Source organism: Chiloscyllium plagiosum, unplaced genomic scaffold (genome assembly GCF_037043375.1).
Source record: "Chiloscyllium plagiosum isolate Xiang-an unplaced genomic scaffold, Cpla_swu_hap1 HiC_scaffold_43, whole genome shotgun sequence".
NCBI lineage: Eukaryota > Metazoa > Chordata > Chondrichthyes > Orectolobiformes > Hemiscylliidae > Chiloscyllium > Chiloscyllium plagiosum.
The window spans coordinates 23,111,752-23,126,544 of record NW_028270181.1 but is presented as its reverse complement, the minus strand read 5'-3'; the positions used below and the strand labels follow the sequence as shown (position 1 = coordinate 23,126,544).

Sequence of the window (14,793 nt, the reverse complement as noted above, 5' to 3'; positions counted from 1 at the left end):
GGATTGTTCAGCAATTTCTGACCAACTGTGGAATCCTGTGTAATAGTGGGCATACGGTTTTGCAAATTGAGTTTTGATCCCAGGGGCGTGGTGTGTTGAGGGGGCACAGGCGTCCTGAGGTGGGCACCCTCCTCAGCTTGACCTTCCACATTGGCTCAGAGGCGGGCAGGGGTGGACGGGTTGGGTGGGGGCAGTGCATACATGTGGTTCCACCTCTGATTGTATATCTGCTGACACTGTCCTGCCTCCTCATGAGGAACGGCTGCCTCAGTGAGGACAACATTCCTTGTTCCCCTGTTGCCCTCACTGTTTGTTGGACCCAAAGGTGAGGGGAATGGAGTTGCAGGTCCATTCGCACTCGGCCAGGCGCTCCAGCTTCCCAGTGGTGTTGCTGCCTCCAGCCTTTGGGAAGCCCAGTGCCCCCTGAATAAACCTGCCCATTTACTCCTACGGCTGTGTGTGCAGCTCAGTGAAGACTTGCTGACACCATGGGTTGGGCCATGGCACCAGTCTAGCAGGTTTATTTGGACACACTAGCTGTCAGAGCACTGCTCCTTCGACCTGGTGAAGGAGCAGCACTTCAAAAGCTAGTGCTTCCAGTTAAACCTGTTGGGCTACAGCCTGGTGTTGTGTGGTTTTTAACTTTGACACCATGGGATCCTCCCCTCCTTGGCACTGTGCAGGAGCCTGTTCACCCACGGCAGCATACCTGCAAAATGCTTACATTCAAAGTCTGTGCGCAGCAGCAGCAGCAACCTCGGCTCAGAAGTCAACAGGGCGAACTGTGCACAGACCCTCAGACTGTATGTTCTCCAAAACTACTGTACACCCCCTTACCTTTCTGCTCTCGGGCTCCTGCACAACACGTTTTTTAAAAAATTCTCGTTCTTGTTTTCTTGTCTATTTGTGACCTTGCCCATTGCTATTTATCTCTGTAATCTCCTTCTGCCACTCAATTGTCCAAAATATCTGTACGCATCCAATTCTGGCCCATCACAGATTTTAATTAGTTCATTTTGGCCATGTTTTCAGCTGCTGAGAGTCTGAACCCCCAGTATCCCTCCATAAGACTCACTTTAAAATGCTCCTTAAGGTCTATCCTTTGACCGAGATGTCAGTCACCTTGCCTAATATTGCCTTGTGTGACTTAGCATCAAATCCTGCTTTATAGAGCTCCTTTGAAGTTCCTTTGTGTAATTTTTTTTCATCTTTTAAGTGTTGTATAAATATATTTGATCTCCAGTCCCAATACTTCTTTGTCTGTGGCTCAGTGTCAATGTGTTTTCTTGCGATGTCTTGTTGCAGTAATGGCACGATATAAATGTAAGTTGCTAAAAGAGAGACATAAAGATCTATCTTAGTTTGTTTTTGTGTGCTGAACTGCTGCCTAATGTTTTAAAGTGTCTTTATCGATGCAGTCTTGAGGCTGATGGGATGCTGTGGAGAGCGATCTTAATTAATTTCTCAGCACGGCGGCTGGTTAACCTGCACTTTATTGTTCTCCAGGTGAAACCGCAGACACTTTAATGGCCTTGAGATACTGCAAAGGGAGACGCACCCTGACTGTTGGCATCACCAACACAGTGGGCAGTTCGATCTCCCGAGAGACCGACTGTGGTGTCCACATCAACGCTGGACCAGAAATCGGTGTGGCGAGTACCAAGGTATGGGGCTTTGCACACACAAATATCTCTTGTGTGGTCAGGCAGGATGACCGGTTAAACCAGTCACCTCGATGCAATTGGGAGATGTTTGGCTCCAGTTAATTTGTTTGTGGGTTGGAATCTTAAAGCACAGTAGGGGCCATGCAATCCATTCTGCCTTTGCCTGCACTTCAAAGAAATGATCCAGTTGGTCCTATTCCTCCTGCCTTGTCTCAGTGCCCTGAATTTCTTGCAAGCACCTATCTAAATCCCTTATCAAAGTTAATATGTAATCTGCTTCCACTGTCCTTACCTGGTTGGTAAATTGCTGCATGTCAAAAATAAATTTGTTCTCTACTCCCGAAAATCTTAGAATCTCCACAGTGTGGCAACAGGCCTTTCGGCCCATTGAGTTCATACCAACCCTCCGAAGAGCATCCCACCCAGAACCCTCTATCCCTGTAACCCATGGCTATTCTACCTAACCTACACTTCCCTGGACACTAGGGGCAATTTAGCATGGCCAGTTCACCTAACCTGCACATCTTTGGACTGTGGGAGGAAACCGGAGCAAACCCATGCAGACACGAGGAGAATGCGCAAACTCCACGCAGACAGTCACCCGAGGATGGAACCAAACCAGAGTCCCTGGCACTTTGAGGCAGCAGTGCTATCATGCCGCCAAATATCCCAGACTATCTACTGTCGTGTCCTAGGGACTACCTTCTCTCGAGCTCACAGTAGAATTGTCTCACATGTCCTCTTTAATAGAATAGATTCCTCATAAAACCCATGCCCACTTTTCTTGTAGTTAATGCGACATCACTTCAAAACTGCAGTCACTAATCTTGGTTCTGTTGATCTTTGTGAAAGACAAGACGCATCACTACTCCCTTAAGTGCTCACCACTGAGCCATTGGACCTCTGGTTCTTCTATTGTTTATGTTCAATCTGTTGTCTATCTGCTGCTTTCATTACCGATTCTATCTAATGGAGTCATTACGCCCACAAACTCTGCCACAAAGCATTATCTGTTTGAGCCCTTCAGTCAAATAACCCTTTTACCCTCTGTACTTATCTCTGTTACTGAAGCATCTCAGAGAGTGGTGGGAATTTGGAATTCATAGTAACTCTAAGTAACAGGGAGCTCTGGAGTGGAGACAGAGTTTAGAATGTGGTTCATGGTATGGCTGGTTAGAAACCCTCAACATTTAAGAAGTATTTAGATATACAGGTGCAATGCGAAGGCTGTGGGTCTAAGTGCTGCAAAATGGGGATAGAATAGTTAGATGGTTGCCTTTGGCGCACACTCGATGGGCCGAAGGGCCTTTTTCTGTTCTGCAGACCTCTGACTCTATGACCCCTATTTTAACTCGAGTAAATCTCTACACTCTCACCAAGAACTTGACGTCATTCCAAAAGTATGATGCCCAGAACTGGGCACTGTTTATAGCTGCAGTCTAACCCATGATTAATTTTCTATTTACTATAACTCGCTGTTGTTTAAATGTCACTGTACATAAAGTCCTACTTGTTATTCTTTTTTACCAGCAGCTCTAAAGTAAATGCTTGAATTTTCGGTCAGTTTGCTATTCTCAGTTCAGTGTTCAAAACCCCTGTTCTTCATTGACTGATACCATGAACCACATTCTAAATTCTGTCTCCTCTCCAGGGTTCCCTGTTACTTAGAACTGTTGGGGTGAACTACAAAGGCAAAATGTCATCATAAAATTTCCTGTATCAATCCTCATTATATTGTAATAGAGTCATCGAGATGTACAGCATGGAAACAGACCCTTCAGTCCAACCCGTCCATGCCGACCAGATATCCCAACCCAATCTAGTCCCACCTGCCATCACCCGGCCCATATCCCTCCAAACCCTTCCTATTTATATACCCATCCAAATGCCTCTTAAATGTTGCAATTGTATCAGCCTCCACCACATCCTTTGGCAGCTCATTCCATACACGTGATGCAACTTTGTACATGGTTGTTTTTCAGAAAATAGAGGAGTGTTTCCTGCTGTTGTATTAGACAAAGGACATCAGTACAGGGAGATTTAATGTTTTTTCATTCCCATTACAGGGTTGAATGAAAATTGCAGGATTGCTGGAGACAACATGTAAAGTTTCCAACTGCCCTGTAATGACAATTACCCTCTGTGCTTTTCCTTAATGAAATGTGATTGTATCTGATGCCCATCTCTGGATGCCCTTGAGAAGGGAGTGCATTCCATGTTTGTTTGAAAAAAATCATAGAATCCCTATAGTATGGAAACAGGTCATTCAGCCCTACAAGTCCACACCAACCCTGTGAACAGTAATCCACCCAGACCCATTCCTCTACCCTATTACTCTACATTTACCCCTAACTAATGCACCTAACCTACACATCCCTGAACACTATGGGCAACTTTAGCATGTCCAATTCACCTAACCTGCACATCTTTGGATTGTGGGAGGAATCCAGAGCACCTGGAGGAAACTCAAGCAGACATGGGGAGAATGTGCAAACTCCACGCAGACAGTTGTCCCAGTATGGAGTCGAACCCGGATCCCTAGCGCTTTGAGGCAGCAGTGCTAACCACTCAGCCATCGTGACTTGCAATACTGTTAGGATGGGAGTTCCAACATTTTCACCCCGTGACAGTGACGGAATTGCAATCTATTCCCAAGTCAGAATGATGTGTGGCTTGGAGGGCAAGCTGGTAGTGTTTCCATATATAGAGTCATACAGCAACGGAAACAGACCCTTTGGTCCAACCAGTCCATGCCAACCACAATCCCAAACTAAACTAGTCCCACCTGCCTGCTCCAGGCCAATATCCCTCCCAACCTTTCCTATTCATGGACTTATCCAAATGTCTTTTAAACGTTGCAATAGCACTCGCATCCACCACTTCCTCAGGAAGGTCATTCCATTTGGGAACCACCCTCTGTGTAAAAACATTTGCCCCTCATGTCTTTAATTTTAGTTTCTCTCCTCATACCTTACAAATATGCACCTCCCCCAGTCTTCAAATCTCCCATCCTTGAGAAAAGACACCTACTGTCAACCCTATCGAAACCCCTCAAGATTTTATAGACTTCTATAAGGTCACCTTTCAACCTCTCCAGTGAAAAAAGGTCGCAGCCTATCCAGCCTTTTTTGATAACTCAAGCCTTCTATTCCCAGCAACATCCTGATAAATCTCTTCTGAACCCTCTCCAGTTTATTCATAATCTTCCTATAGCAGGATGACCAGAACTGGACACAGTACTCCAGAAAAGGCCTCACCAAGGTCCTGTACATCTGCTACCTTTGTCATTCTAGATGTGATAGAGATCAAAGGCTTGGAAGTGACTCTTTAAGGAAGCTTGCTGTGATGTTGCAGTATAAGCTACCCATGTCACACTGTGTGTCAGTGATGGAGAGAGTGAATGTATAAGGTGATAGAACGTTGTTGAAGCACCACCCATCCAGGCAAGTGGGGAGTATTCCATCACACTCCTGGGTGGGCAGGCTTTTGGAGGGGGGAGGGTAGGAGGGAAGTTATTCGCTGCAGGATTCCTAGCCTTTGATCTGCTGTTATTGCCACAGTATTTGTATGGCTAGTCCAGTTCAGTTTCTGGCCATGGTAACCCGAAGGATGATAATAGTGTTGGTCATCAGCAGGTCTCTGAGGTCTGTACACATCAGTGTCTTCCAAACCCAACATCAGTGTGCCAACACCTGCGGTGCTGGAAAAGCACAGCCAGTCAGGCAGCATCCGAGGAGCAGGAGAGTCAACGTTTTGAGCATAAGCCCTTCATCAGGAATGTGCTTATGCCTGAATTGTCGACTCTCCTGCTTCCTTGGATGCTGCCTGACCGGCTGTGCTTTTCCAGCACCACACGTTTTGACTCTGATCTCCAGCTTCTGCCGTCCTCACGTTCTCCTCCCTGACAACACGCCAAGCCAAGTAACATAATGCATACTTGTGAGGGAGCGGAGGCCTTTAATGTTTTGCCCAACAGTCAGTCTCTGACCACTGACTGAGAGGACTGATGGAAGGCTGTATTTAGAGGCTGCTGTGCACCATTAACTTGTTACACTCAGGTGCTCGGTGGAGGCAGGCTGTAAGAATTGGAGATTCTTTGCATTGGCAGCAAAGAACTGAATCTTAGGCATTTGAGCTACGTTGACAAGTAAGACCATAAGATATAGGAGCTCATCACATCTGCTCTACCATTCAACCATGGCAGGTATGTTTCACAACCACATTCTCCTGCCTTCTCCACATAACCTTTACTAATCAAGAACATATTTTATCTCTGTCTTAAATACACTCAATGACTTGGCCTCCAAAGCCCTCTGCTCCAACCACCCTCTGGCTGAAGAAATTCCTCCTCCTCTCCATTCTAAAGTGTCATCTCTTCACTCTGAGGCTGTGCTCACGGGTCCTAGTCTCTCCTACCAGTGGAAACATTGTCTTCACGTCCACTCTGTCCAGGCCCCATTCTGTAAGTTTCAGTCAGATATGCCCCCCTCCCCACCCCCACATCCTTTTGACTCCATCAGGGTCACCTCAGCCCAGAGGTACTAGTCTAATGGAGCTTTGCAAAATTGTCCTAGGGCATATCTCATTCTGATTATGTGCAATTCTGAAATGCTGCAAGGTGTTATCCTGAGCAACAGTGACCCTCTGTGAGGAAATTTGTGCTGACCCCAAATTCTTTGTAATAACATTAAATGAAAAACCTTTTGGATGGATTCTTTCCTATTGGAGTCTTTCCCTATTCATTATCATGACCAGCATTTTGTGCCCATCCCTAATTGACCTTGAATTGAGAGGCATGTTCAGCCACTATTCAATTGAGTGATTTATTGTCACTTAACAAATAAATACAGTGAAAAGTGTAATATATCACCATGTTTTCGAGCCATTTTTACTTACAGAAGATATTAAGATATAAGATTGAAATACAAATATAAACCACGTTCATTTCAGAGGGAGGATGAAAATCAGCCGTGTTTTTGTCAATCTGGAATCACATGTAGGCCATACAAGATGGCGTACGTCCTTCCTGGAAGTTTTACAACAAATCATACAATCCCTACAGTGCAGATTGGGCCAAATGGCCTCCTCAAGTCTGCACCAGCCCTCCGAAGAGTATCCCATCTCAAGAGGTCTGGCCGCTTGCCCTACTTCCGTAGCCCTGCATTTCCCACGGCCAATCCACCGAGCTTGCATACCCCTGGACACTATGGAGCAACTTAGCATGGTCAACCCACCTAACATGCACATCTTTGGATCAAATATTGGTACTTGTCAAGGCCCCATTATTGCAACTAGTTTTATTTTCTGGATTTGATTTGAATTTGACTCCTTGTCGAAGAGAATTAGTCTGGGCCTTTGAATTGCTAATGTCGTGACATTGCCTGCATGCGACTATCTTCCTGTAAAGCTTTCCTTAGAACCATACCTTTCACGCCATGGGTATCATTCTGGTGACTGTATTGTAAGTGCTCTGTCTGATTTAATGCCCTTTTTAAATAATAAGTACGTTATAAACTTAAAATGGAAAGTAAAGTTGCCTATTTTCGTTGCATTTCGATTATAGTTTTGCTCTGCGGTTGCCCAACCACCATGGACTAATCACTTCCCACCAGAAACTCAAGTTTTAGATTTAAGATACAACCCTCGCTGAAAAATGATTTATGTCAAGACAAGAAACTGATGTGTTTATGGCCTTAATGTGTTTCGGAGAATCAAGCATAGCCAAACCATTTGAAGAATGTTTTCACTCTTTATTACTTACTGCTTTCTAGTCCTGCCCTTTACTTCCTGCTCCCCCTTGCATTTCTTGGGAATTTCTGTCTGATTTCTCACTTCATTGTGTCAGCTCAGCTGAAGACAGTTTTTGACTGAAGTCTTGTGTCTGAGCTGTCTGTCCAGTGGGCGCTTTCAGACTTGAATCCAGTAGTCAGCAACAGAAAGGGTTCCCACCAGTGTTCTGCTCAGACCTGAAACAAACTGCCTGTCAGGACAATTCATTTGTGCAATATGTTCAGGTCATGTGGCCGCACGCTGTTTGTGTAAATCCCAGTGGCTGGGCACACTGTTTGTGGTAAATCCCTGTGACTGGGCACGTTGTTTGTGTAAATCCCTGTGACTGGGCACGTTGTTTGTGTAAATCCCGGTGACGGGGCACGTTGTTTGTGTAAATCCCTGTGACTGGGCACGTTGTTTGTGGTAAATCCCTGTGACTGGGCACGCTGTTTGTGTAAATCCCTGTGACTGGGCACATTGTTTGTGTAAATCCCTGTGACTGGGCACGTTGTTTGTGTAAATCCCGGTGACACGGCACGTTGTTTGTGTAAATCCCGGTGACGGGGCATCTTGTTTGTGTAAATCCCAGTGATGGGGCACACTGTTTGTGTAAATCCCGGTGACAGGGCACGTTGTTTGTGTAAATCCCAGTGACGGGGCATGTTGTTTGTGTAACTCCCAGTGATGGGGCATTCTGTTGGTGGAAATCCCAGGGATGGGGAACGCTGTTTGTGTAAATCCCAGTGACGGGGCATCCTGTTTGTGTAAATCCCAGTGATGGAGGACGCTGTTTGTGGTAAATCCCTGTGACTGGGCATCCTGTTTGTGTAAATCCCGGTGACTGGGCATGTCGTTTGTGTAAATCCCTGTGACTGGACACACTGTGTAAATCCCGGTGACGGGGCACGTTTGTGAGATTCCCGGTGACGGGGCACACTGTTTGTGTAAATCCCGGCGACGGGGCACACTGTTTGTGTAAATCTCGGTGACGGGGCACGTTGTTTGTGTAAATCCCGGTGACGGGGCACGTTGTTTGTGTAAATCCGGTGATGGGGCATTCTGTTTGTGTAAATCCCAGTGATGGGGGACGCTGTTTGTGGTAAATCCCTGTGACTGGGCATCCTGTTTGTGTAAATCCCGGTGACTGGGCACGTCGTTTGTGTAAATCCCTGTGACTGGACACACTGTGTAAATCCCGGTGATGGGGCACGTTTGTGTGATTCCCGGTGACGGGGCACACTGTTTGTGTAAATCCCGGTGACTGGGCACACTGTTTGTGTAAATCTCGGTGACGGGGCACGTTGTTTGTGTAAATCCTGGTGACGGGGCACGTTGTTTGTGTAAATCCTGGTGACGGGGCAAGTTGTTTGTGTAAATCCTAGTGACGAGACATGTTGTTTGTGTAAATCCCGGTGACGGGGCACACTGTGTAAATCCCGGTGACGGGGGAAGTTGTTTGTGTAAATCCCGGTGATGGGGCACGTTGTTTGTGTAAATCCTGGTGACAGGGCATCTTGTTTGTGTAAATCCCAGTGATGGGGCACGTTGTTTGTGTAAATCCCGGAGATAGGGCACACTGTGTAAATCCCGGTGATGGGGTGCATTCTTTGTGTAAATCCTGGTGACGGGGCATCTTGTTTGTGTAAATCCTGGTGACGGGGCATCTTGTTTGTGTAAATCCTGGTGATGGGGCACGTTGTTTGTGTAAATCCCGGTGACGGGACACACTGTGTAAAACCCGGTGACGGAAACACTGTGTAAAACCCGGTGACGGGGCACACTGTGTAAATCCCGGTGACGGGCAAGTTGTTTGTGTAAATCCTGGTGATGGGACACACTATGAAAATCCCGGTGAGGGGGCACGTTGTTTGTGTAAATCCCGGTGACTGGGCACGTTGTTTGTGTAAATCCCGGTGACGGGGCACGTTGTTTGTGTAAATCCTGGTGATGGGGCACGTTGTTTGTGTAAATCCCGGTGACGGGACACACTGTGTAAAACCCGGTGACGGGGCACACTGTGTAAATCCCGGTGACGGGCAAGTTGTTTGTGTAAATCCTGGTGATGGGACACACTATGAAAATCCAGGAGATGGGGCACGTTGTTTGTGTAAATCCCGGTGACTGGGCACGTTGTTTGTGTAAATCCCGGTGACGGGGCACGTTGTTTGTGTAAATCCCGGTGACGGGGCACGTTGTTTGTGTAAATCCCGGTGACGGGGCACGTTGTTTGTGGTAAATCCCTGTGACTGGGCACGCTGTTTGTGTAAATCCCTGTGACTGGGCACGTTGTTTGTGTAAATCCCGGTGACAGGGCACGTTGTTTGTGTAAATCCCGGTGACGGGGCATCTTGTTTGTGTAAATCCCAGTGATGGGGCACACTGTTTGTGTAAATCCTGGTGATGGGGCACGTTGTTTGTGTAAATCCCGGTGACGGGGCATCTTGTTTGTGTAAATCCCAGTGATGGGGCACACTGTTTGTGTAAATCCTGGTGATGGGGCACGTTGTTTGTGTAAATCCCAGTGATGGGGCACACTGTTTGTGTAAATCCTGGTGATGGGGCACGTTGTTTGTGTAAATCCCGGTGATGGGGTGTCCTGTTTGTGTAAATCCCAGTGATGGGGGACGCTATTTGTGTAAATCCCGGTGATAGGGGATGCTGTTTGTGGAAATCCCTGTGACTGGGCACGTTGTTTGTGTAACTCCCAGTGACGGGGCATCCTGTTTGTGTAAATCCCAGTGATGGAGGACGCTGTTTGTGGTAAATCCCTGTGACTGGGCATCCTGTTTGTGTAAATCCCGGTGACTGGGCACGTCGTTTGTGTAAATCCCTGTGACTGGACACATTGTGTAAATCCCGGTGACGGGGCACGTTTGTGTGATTCCCGGTGACGGGGCACACTGTTTGTGTAAATCTCGGTGACGGGGCACGTTGTTTGTGTAAATCCCGGTGACGGGGCACGTTGTTTGTGTAAATCCTGGTGACGGGGCACACTGTGTAAATCCTGGTGACGGGGCAAGTTGTTTGTGTAAATCCTAGTGACGAGACATGTTGTTTGTGTAAATCCCGGTGACGGGGCACACTGTGTAAATCCCGGTGACGGGGGAAGTTGTTTGTGTAAATCCCAGTGATGGGGCACGTTGTTTGTGTAAATCCCGGTGATGGGGCACACTGTGTAAATCCCGGTGATGGGGTGCATTCTTTGTGTAAATCCTGGTGACGGGGCATCTTGTTTGTGTAAATCCTGGTGATGGGGCACGTTGTTTGTGTAAATCCCGGTGACGGGACACACTGTGTAAAACCCGGTGACGGGGCACACTGTGTAAATCCCGGTGACGGGCAAGTTGTTTGTGTAAGTCCTGGTGATGGGACACACTATGAAAATCCCGGTGAGGGGGCACATTGTTTGTGTAAATCCCGGTGACGGGGCACATTGCTTGTGTAAATCCCGGTGACGGGGCACCTTGTTTGTGTAAATCCCGGTGACGGGGCACGTTGTTTGTGTAAATCCCGGTGAGGGGGCACATTGTTTGTGTAAATCCCGGTGACGGGGCACGTTGCTTGTGTAAATCCTGGTGACGGGACACACTGTGTAAATCCCGGTGATGGGGCACATTGTTTGTGTAAATCCTGGTGACTGGGCACGTTGTTTGTGTAAATCCCGGTGACGGGGCACGTTGTTTGTGTAAATCCCCGTGGTGGGGCACGTTGTTTGTGTAAATCCCGGTGACGGGGCACGTTGTTTGTGTAAATCCCCGTGGTGGGGCATGTTGTTTGTGTAAATCTCAGTGACGGGGCACGTTGTTTGTGTAAATCCCGGTGAGGGGGCACGTTCTTTGTGTAAATCCTGGTGACTGGGCACGTTGTTTGTGTAAATCCCGGTGACAGGGCACGTTGTTTGTGTAAATCCCGGTGACGGGGCACGTTGTTTGTGTAAATCCCCGTGGTGGGGCATGTTGTTTGTGTAAATCTCAGTGACGGGGCAAGCTGTTTGTCTAAATCCCGGTGAGGGGGCACGTTGTTTGTGTAAATCCCCGTGGTGGGGCACGTTGTTTGTGTAAATCCCGGTGACGGGGCACGTTGTTTGTGTAAATCCCCGTGGTGGGGCATGTTGTTTGTGTAAATCTCAGTGACGGGGCACGTTGTTTGTGTAAATCCCGGTGACGGGGCACGTTGTTTGTGTAAATCCCGGTGACGGGGCACGTTGTTTGTGTAAATCCCAGTGACGGGGCAAGCTGTTTGTCTAAATCTCTGTGACCTTTGTATTTAAAATGGCAGGGACAGGAAAATGAATCTAAGCCAGTGTCTAATTCAGAAACCCGTGTGCAGTGAGGTAATTACCTTCTCATGTAATCTACACGATTCGGAGTCCAAACTAACGTTTGCAGTAACTTAGTGTTTGATGATAAGGAGGAGAAAGTGAGGTCTGCAGATGCTGGAGATCAAAGTTGAAACTTTATTGCTGGAACAGCACAGCAGGTCAGGCAGCATCCAGGGTACAGGAGATTCGACGTTTTTGATGATAACCCTTGGTTACACTATGTTCTCTGCAAATCCAGAATCAACTCTCCATCTCCTCCTTGGCTGCCTAACGTGCTACAGGAGTTCTGGGCTCCCAGTTAACACTGGGAGTGCACAGAGTCATTGCATGTTCTGATCTGGCAGAGCCTCAGAGAGACACTTGTGTTGCCGTGTGCAGTGTGGGGTATGTCACCATGGCAACAGACGAGTAGCAGGCTGGCCTGAGATAGTGGGACTTCAGAATATGGAGGCTGGAACTAATTAATCGAGTGCGAAAGTAGCAGAGAATGTCAGAGAGAAATTCCCCTCCTGAAATCTGAACTGGGGTGGAAGCTAAAAGCTCCTGATTTTAAAGAAAAGCTTTTTGTTTTGAGATGCTTGAACTTTTCACTGTCCAAGCAATGTTGGTAAACTAGTCAAGCTGTTTGATACATAAGCACCGTTCTTCCAGTGTGACTTTGGATGGTGGTGGCTGAGGGAGGAATCATAGAATCCCTACAGTGTGGAAGCACGCCATTCAGCCCGTCGAGTCCACACCAACCCTCCGAAGAGCATCCCACCCAGACCCAGCCTCCAACCCAATCCCTGTAACTCTGCATCTCCCATGGCTAACGCACCCAGCCTGCACGTCCCTGGACACAATGGGACAGCTGAGCAGGGCCAGTCCACCTAAGCTGCATGTGGACTGTGGGAGGAAGCCCACGTGGACTGTAGGGTAATGTGCAAACTCCACACAGACAGTGGATGGGATTGAACCCGGGTCTCTGGCACTGAGGCAGCAGTGCTAACCACTCAGCCATTCTGCCACCCATCGGCTAGAATTCCACCGTCCTACCTGACCAAACAGAAGGCATTTCATTGTTCCATTACAAAAAATTAGCACCTTGGGCAATGCAGCATTCCCTCAGTGCTGTCGTACCGTCCACATTGATTAATGTGCTCTGGTCTGGTAGTTTGAACCCATCATCATCTGGTTTCAAAGAGACAGAGCAGTAAGCTAAGTTTCTACTCGACTAGTTTCTGGTCAGTTACGTAAATGTGGTTGTTACAGTCATTCTGGCGTCATGTTCTGGTGTAAATTCTCAGTCTTGAATTAAGAAAATTTGGCTTTTTTTTTAAACTTTTGTTTGAGATCAGTTTTGCCAGTAATTGGGAGGGAGCAAAGGGTTGCTTAAAAATAACTTCAGTCGATGTGAACTTGGTGTTGTGAGGAGTTTGTGACTGCACAGAAGATTACACAATAAAGACCGTATTCAGCAAGATTTGGCTTCCTGTATTTAATGTGAAACAGAGGCTGATTGGTGGTTCAATCCCAGTGAGGGTTCTGACCGCTCTGAGCACATCTGCTTGCAGTTAAATTTCTGTTTATGGTAGCCTCCAGTATATTTACAGCTTTGTATCTCTCTTTATTGTGACTTGCAGTAGCCCTTCACAACACTTAGTCCCAGTTCTCGGGCTAATGGTTTCCTTTTCCCATGCAGAGCACCGTTAGTTAGTAACACCAGCAGAAAGCTGACCCAGAGCTTGCAAAGGGAACCCACTACAGTTTGGTCTTGCGACTCTTTCCTAGTTGCTCACTTCCACCTTTCTGTCTCAGGATCACTCGATGAGCAGAGGCATCCGGGTGATGACATTTTTCGGAAAATATGCACTGTTCCAAGAATATGAAGGTCGTAATGTAAAACACGTGTTTTCCGAACCATGAGGATGATTCTTCCAGCTTTGACTAATTGCAACCACTGCCCAGCTACACTGTGTGCACCGCCTCCCCTGGTAGTGCCACCAAGGGGATCTGGGTTGATTGATATTCAGAGTGTAGATTTCTAACCAAAACAAGTGGAGAATGCCAGCCTGGGGGTCTCTCAGTTTATTGATCACATTTCAAAGGCTATGCTTCCTGAATGCTGTTGTGGTTCAGGAGCTTGCCAAATAAACCAATAGGATCATAAGAACAGGAGTAGGCCATTCAGCCCCTTGAACCTGTTTCTCACCTCTGGACTAATTCCATATATCTACCTCTGGCCCATATTCCTTAATGTTGCTTAACAAAAATGTATCTACTTCAGATTTAACATTAATAATTGATCCACTGCCGAGGTGGCATGGTGGCTCAGTGGTTAGCATTGCTGCCTCACAGTGCCAGGGACCCGGGTTCAATTCCCGCCTTGGGCAACTGTCTGTGTAGAGTTTGAACATTCTCCCCGTGTCTGTGTGGGTTTCCTCCGGGTGCTCCGGTTTCCTCCCCCATTCCAAAAGATGTGCATGTTAGGTGAATTGGCCATGCTAAATTGCCTGCATTGTTAGGTGCATTAGTCAGGGGTGAATGTAGGGCAATGGGTCTGGGTGGATTGCTCTTCGGAGGGTCGGTGTAGACTTGGGCTGAAGGGCCTGTTTCCACACTGTAGGGAATCTTAAAAAAAAAAAATATTTGTGGAAGAGAGTTCCAAACATCTACCCCCCCCCCCCGTTGTGTGTGGAAGTGCTCCCACTCTATCAGTGCATTATGACAGAGACCCTTCAGTCCAACTTGTCCATGCCGAACTAGTTCCCCAAACTAAACTAGTCCTACTTGCCTGCATTTGGCCCATATCCCTCAAACCTTTCCACGAAGCTACGCAAGTTCTTTTAAATGTAAATGTAGCTGCATCTACCACTTCCTCTAGCAGTTCAGCCCCCACACAAACTACCGTCTGTGTGGAAAAAGTGACCCCTGCCCATGTCTTCCCCAAATCTTTCTCCTCTCACCTTAAAAATACCCCTCAGTTTCGAACTGCCCCATCCTAGAGAATTTCATTCATTCATCGGCGGTCCCTCACAGACAGGGATGACTCTCTCC

General features: G+C 47.3%; 1 protein-coding gene across 1 annotated transcript in view; it reads left to right on the top strand.

The window, feature by feature from the left end:
* Positions 1-14,793, top strand: part of LOC122541799 (glutamine--fructose-6-phosphate aminotransferase [isomerizing] 1-like) — a 92,661-nt gene that overhangs the window by 57,966 nt on the left and 19,902 nt on the right. Inside the window, exon 14 of the mRNA XM_043678794.2 lies at positions 1,507-1,664. Within this exon, the coding sequence (XP_043534729.2) occupies positions 1,507-1,664 (158 nt within the window). The remainder of the gene's footprint in view (positions 1-1,506; positions 1,665-14,793) is intronic.